At 36.8% G+C, this 22,948-nt stretch overlaps 1 protein-coding gene across 9 annotated transcripts in view; it reads left to right on the plus strand.

The window, feature by feature from the left end:
- Positions 1-15,255, plus strand: part of ATAD2B (ATPase family AAA domain containing 2B) — a 174,313-nt gene extending 159,058 nt beyond the window's left edge. For 4 of the 9 annotated variants that reach the window (XM_028831940.2, XM_028831941.2, XM_015111803.3 and 1 more), the window contains 5 exons: positions 1,390-1,527; positions 5,864-6,547; positions 9,163-9,290; positions 9,629-9,757; positions 11,835-15,255. In XM_028831940.2, coding sequence (XP_028687773.1) covers positions 1,390-1,527; positions 5,864-6,547; positions 9,163-9,290; positions 9,629-9,757; positions 11,835-11,876 — 1,121 coding nt within the window. In that variant the 3' untranslated portion in view covers positions 11,877-15,255. The remainder of the gene's footprint in view (positions 1-1,389; positions 1,528-5,863; positions 6,548-9,162; positions 9,291-9,628; positions 9,758-11,834) is intronic. The other 5 variants (XM_077960071.1, XM_077960072.1, XM_077960074.1 and 2 more) reach the window with 2 other exon arrangements.
- The last annotated feature ends 7,693 nt before the right edge of the window (positions 15,256-22,948 follow it).

The following is a 22,948-nucleotide window of genomic DNA, read 5'->3' on the forward strand; positions in this document are numbered from 1 at the left end:
AAAATGAAAAATATTAGCTGGGTGTGGTGGTGTACACTTGTGATCCCAGCCATTTGGAAGGCCGAGTTGGGAGGATTGCTTGAGCCCAGAAGGTTGAGGCTGCAGTGAGCCATGTTCATGCCACTGCAGTCCATCCTGGGTGACAGAGCAAGATGTTGTCTCAACAAAAAAAAACCCCAAAACATTATGCTAAATAAAAATAGCCAGACCCAGAAGACTACATATTGTATGATTTCTTTTATATAAAATGTCCAGAAAAGGCAAGTTTACAGAGACAAAAAGTGGAGTAGTGGTTGCCTGGGACAGTTATCTAAAATTGGATTGCTGTGGTAATTTTACAACTCTGTACATCTACTAAAAACTATTTACTGTACACTTAAAACAGGTGATTTTTATGTTATATAAATTGTATCTCAGTAAAGCTGTTGGGGAACAAAAATGAAGTAGGAAGGGAGATAGAAGAGATTAATGTAAGTGATATGTAGCTGCAGGGATGGAGAGCACTGTGAAGTGAAGGAAGAGTAAAAACTGGCTGTGATATTGCTGGTTGAGTGACTTGGTAGATGCTAATACTCCCAATCTAGATAGGGAATATATAGGAATGAACTGTTTTGTTTTGTAGGGAAAGATAAACCAGTTATCTTTAATTTGATCTATCTTTAGGAAATTCAGTTGGAGATATTAACTAAGGAGTTGTATATATAGATCAGAAGTTGTATATATGGATCAGAGATGTTTGGGCTAAAGATACAGATTTGAGAATTATTGTATAATAGTAATCGAACCTGAACACGATACTTTGTTGGGGAACGTGTAGATTAGAGTAAGAAGAAAAGTGGTTACAGAGAGAACCTGAAGAAAAACCAACTTAAGGACCACATAGAAGAAATAAATCTCTAGTGAAGAAAATTAAGATAGAATGATTAGTCTTAGGATTATAATGCAGGTCAACCAAACTGACTGCTGTGTGGTGCGACAGGAAGCAAATAGCATTTTGAAACAGTTCGTGGGAATGGGGTTTAGTGGCCCAGTAGACTGTTGTACATTCTAAGATGGCAGAGATCATGTTTTTGGATAATGTATAATCTTATTGTTCTACAGTCATAATAATGTAAAATGTGCCCCTTTGTGAATTAAAATGAATAAAAATAGGGCCCCTTTGGGCATTAAGGGTAAACATGGCCTGCCAGATTGTTTGATTTTTATGATTTTGTATCTAACTTTCTTACCCATCTTAAAACAAAAGACACTGCTTTCATTGGAATTGCAAACTGCCCAAGTATAACTAATGACTTTAAAACTCAGTTTTGTATTTGAGATTTTTAAAAAACCTTTTGGTTTATGTAGCTGGGAATATTTAAAGAGGTATTGCTTATCTTCTGCTTGCAGGCTTATCAGTAACATCAGAACAAATAAATCCTCATAGTACTGGAGCTCGGAAGACAGAAACTAGAGTTGAAGAGGCATTTCGGCACAAACAAAGAAATCCAGTGGATGTCTGGCACAACTCTGCAAATAAATGTGCATGTGAGTATTTGAGCTCATGTTATCCAGTAGTGAGAACAACTGAGAATGATGTAGATATGTTAGGAATTTGGTACAAACCAAAGTGCTGCTGTTTTCCCACAGCTCTTTTAATCTCTTTTCAGAGGTGAAGAAGAGCTTGTGGGGTAAATGCTGAATCAGAAATATATTTCTTTAACTCTATTTGATGTTTTCTATCCCTATTCAATATTATTTGCTATGACAGTTGGATTAGGCTTGAATATTTTCAGTTTTAAACTTTAGTTTTCGGATAGCTATTGGAGCCAGTAGAATTTTTATCCGCCCCTGTCCTTATCCTCCACTCCTCCTTTTTACTTTGAGATGGAGTCTGGCTCTGTCGCCCAGGCTGGAGTGCAGTGGCGCGATCTCGGCTCACTGCAAGCTCCGCCGCCTCCTGGGTTCACGCCATTCTCCTGCCTCAGCCTCCCTAGAAGCTGGGACCTACAGGCGCCTGCCACCACGCCCGGCTAATTTTTTTGTATTTTTAGTAGAGACGGGGTTTCACCGTGCTCGCCAGGATGGTCTTGATCTCCTGACCTCGTAATCTGCCAGCCTCGGCCTCCCAAAGTGCTGGGATTACAGGCGTGAGCCACCGCACCTGGCCCCTCCACTCCTTCTTGTACACAATGCAGGATGTTCTCCTTAGGGTGGGAAATGGACACTCCTGCGTGTGGGTGTGTCTTATCTGGCAGCAGGAAATTGATTTTTCTGAGAGACTACTTTGTGTTCAGTGTGAAAAATTGGCACAGCCTTCTTTGTAGTTTTTGTGAGATGTATTTAACGGGAAAATTCGGAGATTTTTTGTACTCATTCAGCGTCTTTCTAATAGCGTCCTTCTGTTTCACTGAAGATAGCCTTCCTTGGAAGATACATGCTGTTATTCTGGTATAAAGGTGATAATCCAGGTTAAGTTCCCTTATCCAAAATGCTTGGGACCCACAAGTGTTTTGGATTTTGTATTTTTTTGGATTTTGGAATATTTGCATTGTACTTAACCGGTTCAGCATCCCTAATCCAAAAATCAGATATCTGAAATGCTCTAATGAGCAGTTACTTTGAACGACATGTCAGTGCTCAAAAAGTGTTGGATTTTGGATACGCAACCTGTACTATGTCAGTAAAGCTAGTTACAATATGTGGCATTGAATTTGAATGAATAAACTATACCCGTCTTTTTAAAGCTTGTCCCCTTTTGGTAAGTGGCATTTGTATGTGAGAAAGTTTGAGAAAGGACTTAACGATGCCATGAAACTGATTAAGCCTGTTTGGCCTAGTTGTATTTCAGATCATGACTTGGATTGTGTAGCATAGTACTTACTCTCTTTAAACTTTGAAATTCTTTCCATTCTATGCATCTGCTACAAATATTGATGAATGAAAATGCATTGAATATTCACTTTAAGAAGTTTTAAGTGCCTTTAAATATTTTAAAAACTGTTTGAATCTACAAATATGAGTTTTGTTTTCTCTTACCAGTAGATGGCATATGTGACCCATCATTTTTCTGTTTTACATTAACTTAAATAATAAATCTGAATGTCCCTAAGGCATAGTTGCTTTCCTAAGGCCTTGGTTTTGGAAACAAACTCAGTGATGCTATAAAAAATTGACTCTAAAGATCGTGTCTCTAAATGGACTTTTCACACAGAGCACCCTGATGAAGGAAGTGGGTGTGGATGTGTGTGGATGTGTGTGGATGTGTGTGTGTGTGTGTTTATGTATATATATATAATTATTTGTTTTTTCTTGAGACAGAGTCTTTCTCTGTTGCCCTGGCTGGAGTGCAGTGGCACAGTCTTACCTCACTGCAACCTCCGCCTCCTTGGGTTCAAGCAATTCTCCCACCTCAGCTTCCCAAGCGACTGGGACTACAGGCACCCATCACCACGCCTGGCTTATTTTTCGTATTTTTAGTAGAGATGGGGTTTCACCATGTTGGTCAGGCAGGTCTCAAACTCCAGACTTCAAGTGATCCGCCTGCCTTGGCCTCCCAAAGCTCTGGGAGTACAGGCGTGAGCCACCGTGCCTAGCTGGAAATGATATATTAAGCATTAGGTCCACAAATACTCGTATATACTCTTGCCACATGCCAGGTACTGTGAAGATACATCAGTGACTAAAACAAAAATCTCTTCTTGTGGAGCTAATGTGATCTGTTTCTCTTATTTTGCCAAAATTATACCAACCATTAGAAATAATTATGTAAGGAAGAGAAAAATACCTCTAGTCCTACTTCCCAAAGATTAAGAACATTTTCTCTTACATATTAGCCAGGATGAAAGCATCCTGGAGTAACTTGCTTCAGTGGGGCTCCCAGCCTTTGCTTATGTACTGCATGTCAGGTAGTTGAGGTGACTCTTGATTGAGCAGAGTTCAGCTTCATTTTGCTCTAGTTTCATGGCTTAGGAAAGAAAAAGGGGACCTATTGTACTTTCAGTTACATGGTTGGAGAATAAGAGAGGTTACAGTGTCAGGAATGGCCTATCGGGTGGTAAAAACCTAATACTCTTAACTTTCAGAGTCAGAGCAAGCTGAATGCTTTTTATTTTTTATATGGACTAGATTAGTTTTTCTTCTAGCTAATGGGATGTTTACAAATGCCTATCATCTGAGCCTGTGTACCGGATTTTAACAGTAGATTAATACAGAAATTTTCTTCTCTATGATAATTACCCTGTAACTTTAAATTATATAAATAGAAATAAATAGGGGAAAAGAATGAAGAGTTAGTGCTAACAGGATTACAGTTTTGAAGGAAAAATACATGTTGAGCCAAATGACTAAATAAGAGAAACCTTTAGAAGATACATTCTTAGGTAAGAAAGGAGTAATATTTATAAATAAATTTATCCATTTCTTGTGAATTTACAAAGATGCAGCAGTGATTAAAGATGAAAGGATAAAAGAAGTATGTAAATACGCTATATACTGTTGATAGATTCTAAATTCATATTAAGCAGTGTGAATATAAGAAACAAGGGTTGTCATTAAAAGACTATATTCCTTTCTGTCTCTATAAAGCAATTTTTAAATTACAGATTAAACAGCCTACAGTTAATGATTTCATATTTATATTTTCTTTAAAAAATATCTTTGCCCAGGAAGCTTTTCAGCTTTGATGTATTAAACATATATAGTCTTTTTTTAAAGTTAAAATTATTACGTTCATAACCACAGAAAAAATGAATATTTTTATTCTCTGATACTTTCAACAAACTAGTATTTAGAATTTGGGGTGCGATACCAGAAGTGATTCAGCTCTAGCTTAAGTGGTTTGCTTTAATAATTTTTATATTTAAGTGTTCTGAAGAACACTTAACTGTATATGCAAGTGTCCCAAATTATAAAATAAAAGTTAACTTTTTGTTTATTTAAGGGACAATGAGCTAGACTTGCTTAACCATCTACCTCAATTTGATACATGTGAGAAATTAAAAATTCCAGGGTCCATTAACACCTGGAGGCCCCAGCTGCCTACTCATAAAGCTCAGGATAGTTTCGAGCATCTAAGTGTATAGTCCTTACAACTTTTGTAGGCCTCCCTTTTCACATAAGTGACCAAGTATTTATTTTCAATGTTTTGTTTATGTTGTTCTTGTTGCCTTGATAGCAAAGGGCTTAGTTTTCCTACATATTCTCAAATAACTTTGCAAGAAATTGATGCCGCTGGGTGAACTGTTTGTGCTAGAAGAGATTAACAGTTGGTTCACCAAATTGTCCAAATAACCTTCATAAGGCATCTGTCCATGGTCATACTTAACTTTGAGTGATTCCTTTTTCTGAAAGGAGAGGTTTCTTTGTGAGGATACCTTTAACTGTTCCCTTATGCTGTATTGAATCATGTCTTTATTTTCTTTCATGATTTAGGAGCTACCTTTTGCTAGCAAAAACATCCACCTTCCTGGTGGAAATCCAGGGCTTTGATCTGAAAGTATGGGAAATCCCCATACTTTCTGGCAGCCTGGTAATGTGGTCATTCTTTAAATGTGTATATTACATGTATGGCTTCTGCATGTTGAAAATTAGGAACAATTGTAAAGTAGGATCTAGGATAGTAGAATAGATTAGTGCTGAATAAACTCATAACAGGAAATACATTCAAAAATGTTTTATTCTGTAGAGTTCATCCCTGACTTCATATCCATTCCATTTGTAGGTTGCAAGGATTAGTCAGCATGAATGTTAAGAGCTAAGTAGTTTTTGTTTGTAAGTTCATCAGCATGGGTTTACTTTCTTTTGGGTCCTGTTTAATAAATGTATGTAAAATTGGTATTGCATTCCAAGTTCTACATATCTTTTTTCCTTCCTTGTAAAACAGTTCGGGTTCGGAGAAAATCAAGGCGGCGATCACAGTGGGGTAAAGGAATTATTAAGAAAAGGAAAGTTAATAATTTAAAAAAAGATGAAGAAGACACCAAATTTGCAGACTATGAGAACCATGCGGAGGACAGGAAATTATTAGAGAATGGAGAGTTTGAGGTAAGCACTGACTGCCATGAGGAAAATGGAGAAGAGACTGGAGACTTATCTATGACCAATGACGAATCATCCTGTGACATCATGGACATGGACCAGGGGCAGAGGCTTAACAATGGAGCAGGCACAAAAGAGAACTTTGCCTCTACTGAGGAGGAAAGTTCAAATGAATCTCTACTCGTCAACAGCAGCAGTTCCTTAAACCCGGAGCAGACCTCCAGGAAAGAGACTTTCCTTAAAGGAAATTGTCTAAATGGTGAGGCTTCCACTGACAGTTTTGAAGGAATACCAGTTCTGGAATGTCAGAATGGCAAGCTTGAAGTAGTTTCTTTCTGTGATAGTGGAGATAAATGTAGTTCTGAACAAAAGATTCTTCTGGAGGACCAGTCAAAAGAAAAACCAGAAACTTCGATTGAAAATCATGGAGATGATCCTGAGAAACTAGAGGCACTGGAATGTAGCAATAATGAGAAGTTAGAACCTGGCCCTGATGTGGAGGTTAAAGATGCAGAACTGGATAAAGAAGGTAGAGCTAATATTTGAAAAATCTTCTGAAGGTTTAAACTCCAGAGTTAATTCATTGCGTATTTTATCTAGTTCCCAGTAGTAATAGTTGATGAATAATTATACCCCTCTGAGAATCTGTTAAAGTTTTCATCCTGTTCTCTAGAAAAGCACGCGCGTGCACACACACACACACACACACACACACACAGAGGCATGCACCAAATTTCACTGTAAGTTTCAGAGGGTGTATCGTTTCGAATGCATTGCTTTACTGGCCACTTACTCTTCTGCCTCCTGCCTGATTATCACCCCTAGCCTCAGGGATTTATGACTGAAAGCTACGTAAATCCACAGGTGTTAAGAAGATGGAATTCCAAGAAGAATTATTGGCATGGGCTGGGTGTGGGCAGAGAAGACTTGGTCATAATAGCAGTATGATATATTCGGAGGAGTAATATAGACCTAGATTAAATTACCACTTTTGTTCATTATAATCATGTGACTTTGAGCTCATTATTTACACTCTCCAAGCCTATTTATTCAACTTTAGAATGGTGGTGTTGCAGGGATTAAATAAATCGTGTATTTTAATTGCCTCTCGTGGTAACTGGCACATACTAAGGTATATTCATTCCAGGCAGTCATTGTTAGTTGAATCCAAGGGCTGTTCAGTCTAAAAGCCTTCATTGCTTTATAAGTCCAGTAGTGGAATAAAGAAGCAGAGCACCATTGTCAAGTTTACCTTGTTCTCAGGGAATCAGAGTGCTCTCCCAGCTTCTGACTTCTTATGGCTACATGATTCATTTAAGAAGCAGCAGAAAGAGGGAGTTAAGGTTTTCTAGCCTGTCTTTGTTTATCATTATTCTTTAGCCCATAGCAGGGTCTGGGGTGAGTTGCTATCTAACCTGCTCAATATACATTTCCTTCCTGGATAGGTACTATTATAGGAGGCTATCTTGAAATTGTATTATTTTCTCTAAATTGTGTGGAGTGAAGTGCACAGCTACAGCCTGGGATTTGGGCTATGTGGGAAAGGTTTTTTTTTTTTTTCTGCCAGTATTTTAAGTCCTTTCGCAGAGTTAGGAAGCAGGAAAATACTCAAAGTCTAAGAATTCCTTTAATGGATAAAGAGAAATTTACTGTTCTTAAATGCCACCTGTTAAACATTTATCTTATTCTTCAATATTTAATACTAAACTAGTTTTCAGAGTGGTATTCATTCTGTCTATAAAGATAGACAGAACTTTAAAAATATGTTAAAGCTAGGGTTAAGTAATGAATCTAACAGCATGGGAAAAGTAGAGAAGGAATCTGGTATGAGACCAAATGGGTGAGGATAGAGGAGTCTTTTTTAATGCTGATTTCTATGAGATTTCCATAAGCGTGCTGAAAAAGGCTTAAATTAACATTGTGTTCAGTTGGTGATCTAAAAACTGTAAAGATAATTGTGTAAAAGTTTGACCTGAAACTTTCATTTGGAATTATCAGGACAGTATCCTAATCTGAGTTTTCAGGCCTCTAGAAGTCCATGGATGTAGTAATGAGGATCAATATGATTTTAACAAAACTCCTAGCATATGGTAATTGAACTATAAAGTCTTTCACATTAAAGGCAGCCTGAAATATAAAATTTCTCTGATATATCATGATACATGTTTTTGAAGGTAATACTTTGGTTCTTTTGCTGTTTGTTTTATAAAGCAGGCATTGAGAAGGAGGAGGAGTTTAAAGACTTGGGTGTAAGAAATAAGAGGACTAATGTAGGATGGAGGCAGGTCCCTGCATTGGGACACTTAATAAATACGTTCTCCTTAGTGTCCCTGACATGGGCCGCATCCTGTATGAAATTCTGGAACAGTCCAAGTTTGTCTTTGTGTTCCTTCCCCTCCCTCACCCTCCTCTTAAGAGTAGTCCTACTTAGGGGAGCACAGGGCTCCATGGTCTACCCCTCAGAGTGCCTTGGTCCATGAAATTATGCTTAGCCACCTTAAAATTTCTGTTTGTTTAGTATGGCTGGTCTCAGCAAAATGTTAGAAGGAAAGTAATTAGATTATACTGATTTACTCTAAGGTAGGAAAGAACACAAGCCCTTTTACACTTTTAATGGATTTATATTTTTAAGAAAAAAATGGTAAACTTTGGATCAATTTCTAATAGAATTTTAGGCAGTGTAACATATAAGAAATTTCAGGCAATGTTTTAGGTTGGGAGGCAAATATGTAGACAGGTGGGCCCCACTTTTGTTAGTATCTACTTTTCTAGGTTGCTTCCCTTCTTCTGGTTCTGAAAGCTCCCAATTGTAAAATGATAGCTGTAGAGTGAAGGCTGTTTGTAAGTCAGTGCTTAGAGGTGAAGATTGCTTTTATCTTCCTTTTCATGGATATGCTTATTAAGTGGTATTCTAGTATGACTTGACTTTTTAAGTTGTAGCTTAGTTTTCTTTAATTTGGTTTACTTAGTCTTACCAATAAAAAAAAAATCTACCACATTGGGTTGCTTTAAAAAACATCACTTAAGAATACACCCTTCCTCATTCCAAAAGGGATTTGTGGTAGGTAAAAGAATTTATAGCTGCTCAAGACTGATTTTTCTTAACTTTTACTTGCTGCAGTATATTTTTTGTCTCAATTGTAGGTGCTTCTAAAGTAAAGAAATACCGTAAATTAATTTTAGAGCAGGCAAAAACGACAAGTCTGGAACTGGTTCCAGAAGAGCCATCTGAGCCTGTGCCTCCTCTTATAGTTGATCGTGAGAGATTGAAGGTAAGCTTAGCTATTCCCAGTCAGTTTTAAATGAATGGACGGAGATTTGAATGTATTTGTAGGCAATTGAATAAAACTAGTTTTCCTGCTTTAACCCTGAAATATAAATGCCTCAGAGCTTCTAGTAAAAAAGAGTTACGTGTATTTTAAGGAGTTGAAAGATACGGGAATAGTCCAAGATATTCTAAGGGAATAATTTTAAGCCCTCGAATCTTTTAATTTCATGTTCACTGTTACATCCTAGCTTTATGGTGTTTATTGACCGGCCATTTGAATATACAATTTCAGTGTGACCAGTGAAATCAAATTACATTTTATTCTCTTCTATTTTTTCTTAGAAATTGCTTGATTTGTTGGTGGATAAAAGCAACAATCTGGCAGTTGATCAGCTTGAGAGACTATATTCTCTTCTTAGTCAGTGCATCTACCGTCATCGTAAAGATTATGACAAATCACAACTTGTAGAGGTAAGTGTTCAGTTTATCAGTAGAATAAACAAATATTTGCTTTTACTTGTTCCAAAGAAAAGAGAAAAAAAAGTTATTTTGCCTACATCTATGTCTTTCACCAAGTAACTGAAAAATGTTTTGAAGATTTAAGACAAGAATCTTTAAGAGTTACAGTTTGAAGAATAAAGCCTTTCTGTACCATTTTGTCTCTGGAAAGAAGTAATCTGGGGTTCCTTTTTTTTTTTTTTGTCAAAACACAGACATCCATGGTTCTGGGTTGGTAAATATGGAGAAGTAGTATATCACAGTTCTTTCCCTACTTGCTTATAACTGACATGCCAACTGAGCCTATCACTTGGGCTTGTTGGATGTGGTCATGGCCACACACTCCTTATCACTGCTTTCTAGGTAGCCACTGCCAATGTAAAGGCATTGGCATGGGCAGTGAGACCTATTTGCCATTAATGGTTGGAAGATAACTCAAAAGTCATCTTATTTTAGTTAAATCTAGTCCTGTAAATTAGCCATATGAAGAAGTGACTGTCCTTTTGCTTAGATACTTTTAGAGATGAGGCATTCCCTTTCTAGACAACTCTGAACCAAGGGAACTTCTTCCCATATAAGTATGAGCTTATATCTTTGTTTATATAAGTTCCATCATTAAACCATACTTCTGCCTTTTCAGGTCATCTGAGTAAATGTAATCACTCATCTACTCACAAAATGGCTAAATGACTTAATTCAGCTCTCTTTGTTGATTTTCCTGTTTGTTTGTTTATCTGGGGGGTCTATCTATTAAATGTTTATCGAGTACCTGCAGTGCCAGATGCTGTGCTGGGTGTTTCGAATGCAAAAAATGAGTAAGACAAAGTCTCTGCTCTCAAAGAATACTTTTAGTATATTAAAGATGTATATGTAAAGGATATAGTTATTTCTCATGTGTAATTTTCTTTTCTTATTTGGCAGTATATGATAAAACATTTAGCAGGAGTGATTTTTGTTGACCACATGGAAGAACGTGTTGATCAGATGATGATCTGTTAATACAGCCTATTAGTTCTTCAGAGATGTAGAATAGAATTTCTTTGGAGATGTTTAAAGGGAAGGAAAAAGTGCAAGTGTCTTAGATGTATTTGACATTTGCCCACCTGAGTAAAATGTGCGGGGTAGAGTTCTTCACAATTTTTTAAAATTCTAGAACTTCTTTGTTCATATGGTTGCAGTTTTATTAGCTTGAATGCATTAAATACTCGTCACCAGTGAAACATCTCAGTGTGGAACCCTAATAATCTAGAGGCCTAGTTTAGGGAGGGAAGGGATTGATAACAGAATCAGCAGTGAGTGGCTTTCATGGTGGTGGTGATGGAAGCCACTCATTCTGGCTTTTTTTTTTAACCCTGTCTTTTCAGCTCTGGTTGGAGTAAATTTTTGCCATAAGTTTCACTAATACTGAATGCGTTCATTTTGCTTTGGGAGTTAGTGAAATATAATGAGGAAGGAAGGGCTCAGTCTCTGGAGTGAGGCTGCCTGTATTCAAATCCTGACTGCCACCTGTTAGCTGTCAAATTATTTATCCCCTCTGTGCCTCTGTTTCTTTGTCTGTAAAATGGGCCTCATAGTAATACCTATGTTCAACCTTCAATGTTATGGGAGTTAAAACTATATATATATAAATTATATATATATGCATACATATAAATACAAATATTTACTTATATTTATGTATTTTATATATAGAAATTTCTTAGTAAGTATCTGGTGTAATAAGTTACTCATCGAGTGTTGCTATCATCATCCTTATATTCATATTATTCATATCCTACCTCATACTGATACTACTGGCATAATAAGTTAGTTATTTGTTGAGTGTGACCATCATCATCATCCTTATTGGCCTAAATATAAAATAGGAGGTACTTGGAAGTGTCTAGGGGAGATAGTCTTAATTAGCTATGGTATTGTAATCAGGGAAATATTCAAAGTTTAACCTGTATCTCAAATTCATTCCCTAAAAATTTAAAGTGAATTCTTCCATAATGAGGAACACTTTTGTCTTTCCCTTAATAGATAACATGCATTTTTTTTCCTTTTATAGGAGATGGAAAGAACAGTTCATATGTTTGAGACATTCCTATGAACTTTTCAAGATGAGTGGTTTATCCTCTCCAATCTGCTCCTGACAGAGCAGTCTTCTGAGCCATTCAATTTCAAATTGCACCAATTACGTGCAGAGCCTTGGTGTAAAGTGCTCTCTCACTCATTCTTTTTCTCTGTTGAATTTGGTGCTATTGTCTCAGGTACCTGAAACCAACCAGCCTACAAGAACCAAACAGAACTTCAGAAACATGTTGTATTTTCCACAAATAAAAAATACAACCCCACAGCTTGGAGATTTTGGTGCTACAGAAACTGCTCTCGCTTCTGCTCCTCTTTTTGTGCACTCTCTTTTGGAGACTCCTCTCTTAGGGAGCAGACCAGCAAACAGGAGGAAACTGGATGGGGCAGTTCTAACTGTGTTGAATTGTTTAAACAGTGGGCAACTTTTTTTTTCCCCTCCATTTTATCCCTTTAATCATATTTTTCCCCCATCTGGGTAATGGAATGAAACCTGTTTTAGAGTTGGCTATGGTCTATTCTGGTGGGAAGCTGAAGAAACTGGATGAAATTAGGTCAGGCTCTTTAGAACTGCCTTTAACGTGCCTTTTTATTCATTTGAGGAAGATAAGGCTAAAAGGATGGGCTGTTTGAAGCAAATAAATTAGAAATCTTTCTTTGGTCACCACCTTGAAAATAAGTTTTGATACTGTATGTCATTAAGAGACAACCAGTGTTTAGGTATGAAATGCCTGTCTTATTCTCAAAGCTCAATCAAGACACCCAGTAAGCCACATAATATACTAAAATGGTAAGTTTTCTTGTAAGATCTGTTTTGGTTTAAGAAACATGTAATAACAACAATGAATAATACACAGTCCACACACAAAAAAACAAAAAACAAAACTCCACACATTTTGGTATTGCTGACAATGATGAGTAGAAAATAAATAGATAGTGGCCATTCTTTCTTCTGTCAGTGGCAATTTAATAGTTACTCATGTTTGAGTTCCCAGAGAAAAATGGTTTTCATATGTAGTAAATTGTTATTTTTGTTTTAAAGCCAGGACTTGCCAAATGGACAGAAAAGAGAGGAATTCGTCAGAAGCTCCATAAAATTCATTTTCTGTATGCTTAATTGCAAGTGAGCTCTGGTATGGTCCTTGAATAACAGTATTAATGTTTAAATCCCATCTCCTAAGCTTACCTTCACAACTCTTCATTTTGATTGGAAACCATTTTGAATCTTGTTGAGTGATTTCTGTGAATTGTACGTATCCGAAATTAATTATGGGTTACTAGTTTTACAAAAAACTTTCTACAGATTTGGAGACACAGTCTAGGCAGTTGCAAAGAGGCAAAGGGTGCAGTGACTTTTTTTATCAGATGATTTTTAAACAAAAAGATAGAAAATTTTGCCGACAAGTTGGCTTGATAGCTTCATTCATTGTAGCCGTTAGCTGCAGGTGTGTCTTTCCAATATATGCAACACATGTAGTTTGGGTTTTAATTAGGGCAAATGGTCTTGGACTACTGCAGAGATTCTGAGCTACCTCAGCTTTTTGTATTTTAGTTACCAACAGTGTTTACAGAGTCCTGTAATCACTTTGCCACCGTTTACATCCTGAAGCTAAGGTACTTGTCTCCTTGTCTCTGGCTGTTTGTAGTGTGCAGAAAGCATACTTTGGCCGTAGCCTACTGCAGTAATCCAAAGTGCTTCTTTGCATTTACATTTACATCTAATGCCTTCTAATTCTAGCTTAATTTTTTTTTAAATGCCACGTGTTTTCTTTGTACCTAGTCTGTGAAGTTTCCGTAATATCCAGTTAGTCATGTAAGTCAAGATGCTACCCATGTAGACACACTGTATTTTTAAGGTGGGCAAGTGCGATTAACGATGAACAATTTTAAAGGGGAGGTTATTTGAAACCTCTAATTTGATTATTGGGAGGATTTTCATGCTTTCTTTAGTATTTATTACCATCATACCGATTCAGACTATTTTATTGTCTAATACATTAGCATTTTGTATTTTGATGGAAATTGTTACAGAATTTAAAGATTTGATGAAATAAGATGTAGCAGATTTTTTGTAGCAAGTTTCTGGTAAAAGGGTTTTTTGCAAGTCTCAGGTTCTTGCTGCACTATTTTTTTTTAAATATTTATTCCAGTTATTCTAATTCAGAAGCATTCTTTTCAAGTAACAGCAGCACTTGTGAAAGGAAAAAAAACGCACACGTTTCTTATTAGGTTACTAAATTTGTACAATTAATTAAGATTTTAGCCATCAGTGAGTTTGACAAGGGAAATGTATTTATTTTCAGCATTAAAATGCTTCTAAAAGATCAAGTTGCTTTTGTTTGTTTTTTTAACTGTAATGTAGTTGCAGAAATCGGAGGCAACCTCAGTATAGGAACTGCCACTTTGAACAGTTTAGTTCTTAAAGAAAAAGTCAGTCTAATGCCAAGGGGAGAACAATGAGCTGAAATTGTACCAACTCCTCTGGCCCTCTTTCCCTCAATTAAAAAAACACACTTACCAGTTTTGCTTATTTTACAGATATCTGGTGGTTCTATAGTTTAAAGCAGCTTGTGAAATTATCTAAGTGGACTCAATTTTGTTTACCTTTCTGTAAGTTCTTCATTTTTGCTGTATAGCATTGGCAAAAATATGTACAAATTGACCTCTGTTCTTATTTCCTATTGTGAGCATTATAAATGATAAGCTCCTATGTAAAACCTTGCTCTCAGATGAGTAAAATATGTATCACAGCATAGCTCAGCAATAGTTCATGCTCAGCTGTGGGGACCCTGGGAGCTTTTTGAAGATGATGGAACCGCACTAGGGTTGAAACTGATGGCTGTGGAGTTAATTGTGTTTTCGAGCTTGAATCTCACCTGTGATTTTTTTTTTTTTAATGTTGTTTCATGACTTGATTTTTCTCATAAGCCAATGTATTTGTAGGTTTACTGGATTTTATTTTTAGGGAGTGGGTAATTTCTTCCCATTTTTGATTAAGTTGGTTCAGCTATGGTGCTATTCAGTAGGTATCTTCAGTGTCAGGTCCCGTAGCTGAATGCCATTGTTATTATAATTATTATTTGTAATCACATTGTAAGCTTGAATTTGGGCTTGTACCTGCATCTTTTGTATTCTGTACATCTGGTTACTTAGACTTTGGGAGTCCCATTTGGTTTCAGTCATGTATGTCTACTTTGTAGTTTAAGTAGACTTCATCAACTATGGTCTATTTTGGGTTTGTAGTTTTAATTTAGAATTGTGTTAAATTGATGTTTTGCATTTGACTTCATTTTACGTTAGTTGAAGTAAATTATTTAATTTTTGAATTCTGGAATTTGAACATTTACTGTAATTTGTAATATAACTGCTGTGAAATACTTGAATAAAGATGACAAGAAAAACATGTCTTTCTTTAGCTTAATTATGATCACTGTTGGCTACAAATGCAGTGCTACTTTTCTAGCCGATTTAGACTGTTTTACAGAGAGGCATATTGCTGTTTATTAAGCACCCACAAAGTCGTGTTATATGTTCCTTTTAGATTTTAAGTACCCCTCACGATTTTTTAGCTGAAAGCTTTTTATGTTGAGAAAGTATGGTTTTACTTTTAGTTGAAGATTGTCTAAAATACATTGTGTAGAAGCAAATGGATTACTTCTGAGATTTGTTTTTCTAACTGGAAGACTATACGATAACATATAATCAGGTTATATGGTTCATTTAGTTTAAAATGTTTTCCTTTTTATCGGGTTGTTATCAGCATACTTTGTACAGTATAGCACATAATATGGACAGATTTCATACCAGAGTTTTGAAGGGCTTACTTCAAGTGAATAGAATGTTCTTGGCTTCAGAATACCTATTTTTCCTGTGTGCCTTGAGATACCTTTTCATGTTCCTGTAGTACACTGATCTTCCTCAATATAAATCCTTACTTTTGTTTTTTGAATCACAGTAAAAAAGATGGATTTTTAAGACCTTGTTTTGCTTGATTTCTCAGATTCTGTAATTTCAACTTTTATCTGTATCAAAAGATTGGTAATAATAAACCTGCAAAACATATTTTTAACACTGAATGTTTAGATAAAGAGCTTATAATTTGAGGCTCAATCAAGTTTTTTGGACTTTGGAGATGAAGTTAAGTTTTATTTATCCAGTTTTAGTTTCCATAAGACTCAAAACTACAGTAAAATCGGAGGCAAATCTTTAAATCTATTTCATGTTATCCCTGTACCCTGACACCTACAAAGTTATCTAGTGACTATTTAAAAACATATACATTCCCTCTTTTACCCCCACATTCATATGTTTGTTATGTGCCTAGCATTATGCCAGGCATGTGGGATACACAAATAATGTATTCCTGTCCTCAGGTAGCTTAGAGTCTGCCAGGGAGTTGGTGTATATACCAATAGTAATGATTCCACGGAATAAGTGCTTTAACAGAAGGGACACAATGTTCAGAGTTCTGAGAAGGGAACCAATTAATTATGTTTAGGAATGGGGAAAATAAGGAAAGACTTCAGAGAAAGTTGGTATTATATTTGCTCTTCATCTCTCTCTGGCTTTTCTAGACTCTATCCCCGCTTCACCAAAATTTGTTCTTGTTTTTTTATGTGTGTGACCTTTCATATTACATCAGATGTATTATTATAGAATCTAAACCCTGCCCATATTTCAGGGCTGTATAGTATTATATATATAATATACATATATATATGTGTGTGATATATATATATTACACACATATGTATATATATGGCATATGCTGATCTTCAGAAATTAGCTATGTTTTGTACTGCATTACATAGTAAGTTACTATGTAAATATAATATATAAAACTTAGTAGTTTATTCATGAGGGAAGGGGAGATAGAAAAGTATTATATTTCTTCTGTATTCCCTATAGGAATTTGAAGCAGTGCAGGATTCAGTAGATACTTATTTAATTCCTTTTGATTTTCATGACGTAGAAGGCTCAAAGTTACCTTAATCATTTTTTCATTCATTTATAAAATACATAGTGAGTGCCTACCATGTACCAGGCACTGTTGCAGGTGCTAGAAATAAAGCAGCAAACTAAACAGAAAAAGTCCTTGTCTTCATGGAGCTTAAATTCTTTCTGATGTTGTGTGCCAGGTTTCTGTCGTGGTTGATCAGAGTTCACATTATTTTTTAAAAGTGTGGTGCTGTTAAACACTCTTAAAGCACTTTTAAATTTCATTAAGCAGTGAATGAAGCACTTTGTTATTAAAAACTTGCCAGGAACTCTGCTTTTTCCTTCTTGCTTCCCTTATATTCCCTATCTTGGTGAGAAACCTAGCTGTCAACCTGAACTTTTATCTTCTTTATGACCCATCTCATTCTAATCATGCAGTACATTTTGTTGATTTATTTTCCCCCTCAGCATGTCTCATACCTATCACCCTTTCTCCATTGCTGTTATCTTAGTTTGGGCACTAATCCTTTTGTCTGGACTAGTGTAATAGCTGTCAGTTCAGTAAACATTTAAGCATTTATTCAGTGCCTACAGAGTGCTAGGCATTGAGGGAGCATAAAGATGAGCAAGACATTGTGTCTGTCTTCAAGGAGATTTTTATAATGTAATTTAACATACTTATATCATGTTTACTAGGTGCTGGAAACTATTCTGAGTGCTGTACAGACACAAATGCAAATTCTTTTAATCCTTACAAGAACCTTATGAGATAGGTGCTATTATTATCCCCATTTTATAGACCAGGAAACTGAGTTATAGATTAATTTGCTCAAGGTCACACATCCAGGATTCAAATGTAAGCAGTTTGGCTCCAGAGTTGATGCTTTTAATCACTATGCTTGACTGCTTCTTGTGGGGGTAGACAGATACACAAACATAATTTCAGTCTAATACGGCATGTGTTAAGATTGAATTTTGTGTTAGGCACTGTAGGTATACAAAGCGGGAGGATGTAGCCTAACCTCAAGGAAGCCTTTCTGGTTCCTTGCCTGAGCTGAGGCATCAGGATGGGAAAGGACTTCCAGGCAGAAGGAACAACAGAAGCCTAGGCTGAGAAGTGAAATAGCATGACAGCTGCAGGGGAAAGTACAGGCAGTTCTCTGTCATCACAGGTCAACATCTGTTTCACAAATTTATTTGAGCAACTGCCATTTGCCAAAGCACCATTCTTGGCAAGGGAGTTACAGCTGAGGACAGGACAGCAAGGTCCTTGCTTTTTGGAGCTTACAATCTAGTCATCAGAGAGTGAACAAGCAACATGTTACCTAACAGTGGTAAATGCTTGGATGACAATAAATACAGCAGTAGTATTAGTAGCAGCAGACAACTGAGTGCCAGGTATTATTACAAGCATTAACCATTTAATTATCACAGCAACTGTGGGAGGTAGGTACTGTTGTTGGTCCCGTTTAACAGAAGGGGAAACTGAAATAGAGAATGCTTAGGCAACTTGCCCAAGGTTACACAGCTAACATCAGGTTGGGGGGTCTTATCTTGTGGTGTGGCTTTAGAGCTTGAATTCTTAACCCCTCAATCATTAAGGTGAATGATAAATTCCTTTGCCCTTATTCAAGTTTTGTTTTTTTTTTTTTTTCTTGAGATGGAGTCTGGCTCTGTTGCCCAGACTGAAGTGCAGTGGCATGATCTCGACTCACTGCAACCTCTGCCTCCCAGGTTCCAGCGATTCTCCTGCCTCAGCCTCCTGGGTAGCTAGGATTAGAGGCACGTGCCGCCACCCCTGGCTAATTTTCATACTTTTTGTAGGGACTGGGTTTCACCATGTTGGCCAGGTTGGTCTTGAACTCCTGGCCTCAGGTGATCTGTCCGCCTTGGCCTTCCAGAGTGCTGGGATTACAAGCGTAAGCCACCGCGCCTGGCCTCAAGTTTTTCTATGAATGAGCGTTTTTAAATAGTAGAATACCACAGAGAATAATGTAACATACATGTTCCTACCACCCAGTGTTAAATGTTAACAATTTGTCATACTCGTTTTAGTTCTTTTTTGAAAAGAAAAACTTTCAGAGAAGATTTAAGTCTACTTTCTACCCATTCCCAATCCCATTCATTTTCTTTCTTTACTAGTGGCAGCCACTGTGATGATTTTGATGAATATCCTGTCTGTGTTTTAAATTCTTTTATTTGAGAAGGTAATAGTATGCAGCTGGAGCCAGACTGTCTGAGTTTGAATCCTGGTTATGTTCTTTCTTGGCTGTGCAACATGTGACAAATTATTTCACCCCTCTGCAGGTCAGTGTACTTATCCATAAGATGGGACACAGTGATAGCACCAACTCCATGGTGGTTACTGCAATGATTACATATATGAGTAAATATATGTAAAGCATTTAGAGCAGTACCAGGCACATAGTAAGTGTTCAAGAAATTTCAGTCATCATTCTAAACATTTGTATGTGTCTATAAACATTGTTTTGTGGGTTTAAAAATGTCTATACATGGGATTAATTAACATCTTTAAAATTTATATATTTTAAAGTCAGAAACACATGTATATAAAGAATGAAGTAGTTCTAGAAGGCTTGTTATAAAAACCAGCAGTTCCCTGATTCTAGAACATTCCTTCTCCAAAAAAAAAAAAAAAAAAAGACATATTCTCCCAGGAGCCAATTGTTTTCAACACCTGTAACTGATTATTTGATGTTTCTAAATACTATTCTTAGATGGCTACTTTTTATTTTCCAGTTTTAGTCATTTTCTTTTGATTTCCTACCATTTAAAATATAGTCATGTCTGCCTTCACCACACATTTCACACTTCTTGTCCTCTCATCCTCCCAGTTGGTTATAATTTTGGTCAGATCATTATTCAGTATTTGCATGATTATGACTATGTAAAAATTATTGACAGTGGAACTATTTAGTATACTATGATGATGTTTCCTTTCTTGTACACCTTTTTGTTAATAATAGTCTTCATTGTATTTATTTACCTGTTTTTTTATGTATAATCATGAGTTTGAGCCAAGAACGCCTTTATTCCCAGCACTTTGGGAGGCAGAGGCAGAGGCAGAAGGATCCTTGAGCCCAGGAGTTCAAGACCAGCCTGGGTAACATAATGAGACCTTGTCTCTACAGAAAAATTAAAAAATTAGCTGGGCTTGGTGGCATGCACCTGTAGTTTCAGCCACTCAGGAGGCTAAGGTGGGAGGACCACTTGAACTCGGGAGTTTGAGGCTCCAGTGACCCAAGATCGCAGCACCTGCACTCCAGCCTGAGTGACAGAGTGAGACTCTGTCTCAAAAAAATAATTTTAAAAACTAGTTTGTTCCTCAGTTCATCCCCAGCAATCCAACTCTCTCTCTCTCTCTCTCTTTTTTTTTTTTTTGAGACGAATTTTCACTCTATTGCCCAGGCTGGAGTGCAGTGGCGCAGTATCGGCTCACTGTAACCTCCACCTCCCGGGTTCGAGCGATTCTCCTGCCTCAGCCTCCCAAGTAGCTGGCATTACAGGCATGTGCCACCACACTCAGCTATTATTTATTTATTTTCATTTCGTAGAGGTGGGATTTCACCATGTTGATCAGGCTGGTCTCGAACTCCTGACCTCAAATGATCCACCTCTCTCAGCCTCCCAGAGTGCTGAGATTACAGGCATGAGCCACTGCGCCTGGCCCCAACCCTCTTCTTAGTATCACCAAACGTGTAAGGTATTCTAGCATTTCTTTTTCTTGAGAAGATGTCTCCTGGAACATTCTAACCCTTTCCAATTTTGCATTGGTGTACACCAAGGTCTTGCATAGCCATTTTTTTTTTGTTTTTGGAGGGGGGACTAACATCCTTCACCTTTCTCTTATACTGAATCCTGTATCTGGACTTTTCTCATTTATATCCTATATTGCTGCTGAGAAGTTGGTGCTTTTCTGCTTAGTGTTTCATTTTCCTGATTTGTTTCCTTCTAAGGCTTTTGTAATTTTCAGTTTTCCTCTGATGCTCTGGAATTTCACAGACCTGTCTGGGTGTGTGTCTAAATGTTACACTTTTCTTGGGCCTCTCTACTCTGGAAAATCATGCCTTTTATTCTGAGAAATTTTCTTGAGTTAATTTTTCATTTCTAGAACTACTGTTATTCAGATCTTGGCCCTTCTACACTGTTCTATTATTCCTTCCTAATTTTTACTTCGGTATTAGGTTTTAAGAGCCATTTGGAGTTCTCTTGATTTTTTAAGTAGCATTTTGTTTTTGTTTCATGGGTGCAAGATCAGCTAATCTCTCTGAGGGTATTCATGATGATTTTTTCTTTGGTTTTCTTTTCCTTGCATAGTCCCTTTTTCCTCCAAGTTGCTTTTCTTGTTTGTTTTGGTTCCTGTTTAGTATTACAAGTTTTCCTCAAATATTTGGTAATTATTTGCTTTCTGCTCCTATTTAAGAGTTGGGGACTGAAAAGCTGCTTTCAGAAGGCAAAATTCTCCAGACAGGAGAGTAGCAGAGTCTTCCCTGGGAAATAAAACCAGCCCAAGAGAAGAATGCTGAAGATAGTAACATTGAGGGGGTTCCTTTATGGAACTGTTCAGCTATAGCGATCAGCTGACAGAGTTGTATAGATGAGAAATAATTTATGCAAAGTTGCATAAATATTGGCTACTTTAATAGTATTCTCTGTTTTAAGAACTGACCCTGAAACTTGGTAGTTTGCTTGATTATCACAATAGAAGCCTCTCAGTGGGAATGCTTAGTGTTGTATTATTTTTACAAATGATTTTGAGATTTTTGAATACTTAGATGTAATCCTTTTGTTCTCTCCCCACCTTTGCCCTCCTACCCTTATTTTCCTTCCATTAGGCCAGTATATTAGATAGAAGAACTCACAGGGAATTAAAGAGTTCTTTGCAAGATTTTACACAGATGGTCCCATCCTCCTCTATAGGAGCAAGAGTTACCTTCAGAGTGCTTGGAGGTGATGGAGTCGGGCTTTCTTTCACCTTTCCTTGACTTAATGCCATTTGTTTTCCTGACAGCTCCTCTTGTTCCAGAAACAAATGATTGGTCTGTGTAGGACCACTTGGGTCATAAGACATCCTGATTTTCCTACTGAAATTTCTCCTCCTTACTGGAATTCTGGTTGTCTAGAATCTTTTCAAGGTAGTATTTTGATTAACAGATGAAGCAAACTTCATCTCTTTGCTTTAGGGAAAGAAATTCTGTGTCAGCTAGTCCTTTTCATCTCTTCTCTGATGAGCTTCAAGCCATGGAAGGTAAAGGAAGGCGAGATTGGAGGAAAAAGAGGTGGGTAAAATGGAAAATAAAAGTTTAATGTTTTTCTTGCGTTTGTGATGTATTTTATAAGTTGAACAAAAAGTTATCTAGGCCTTTTTCCTACCACTCATCTGCTGATGATATGGAAGTTACTAGTGACCATTCCATTTAGGTGTGCATCACAACAATGCTTTTAATATCACACAGCATCATAAATTAATTGCTAGTAAGTTGCTAAGTATTGAATTTAAAGGGCCAACATTTTTATGAGTTGTAATGGTTTGAAGAGTTAGAGGTAAAAAACTCAGTTTGGAAAACTGAGTAGACCAGTTTAGAATCAAGAGTAAATACAAGGGATTATGGTGGAAGATAATGCTGTATAGGTAGTTTGGGGTCTTATTATGGAGGACAAGTGCAAAGATATTTGTACTTTATCGTGTGACAGTGTTTTTGAACAGCACCATGACATGATGAAAATATAATTTTAGAAATATTAATTTGGCAGTAATATATGAAATGGAAAGTAATGACTTCCTTTCAACAAGATATAGTAACTACCTACCATTTGCCAAGTATGATAGACACTGAAGTTACAAAGCTAAGTAAAACACAGTGTCTGCCCTTGGAAATAACTGTTCAGTAAAAGACATATTAAGAAAAATTATGAATAAATTTGGTTAAATACAGTGATAATGGTTTGGGTGAGGTGCTGTGGGAGCATAGAGGAAAAGAACTGATATGGTTTGGGTCTGTGTCCCCACCCAAATCTCATGTTGAATTGTAATCTCCAGTGTTGGAGGAGGGACCTGGCGGGAGGCGATTGGAACATGGAGGCCGACTTCCCCCTGCTGTTCTCATGATAGTGAAGGGATTCCCACAAGATCTG

This window comes from Macaca mulatta, chromosome 13, assembly GCF_049350105.2.
Source record: "Macaca mulatta isolate MMU2019108-1 chromosome 13, T2T-MMU8v2.0, whole genome shotgun sequence".
In the NCBI taxonomy this organism is placed as follows: Eukaryota; Metazoa; Chordata; class Mammalia; order Primates; family Cercopithecidae; genus Macaca; species Macaca mulatta.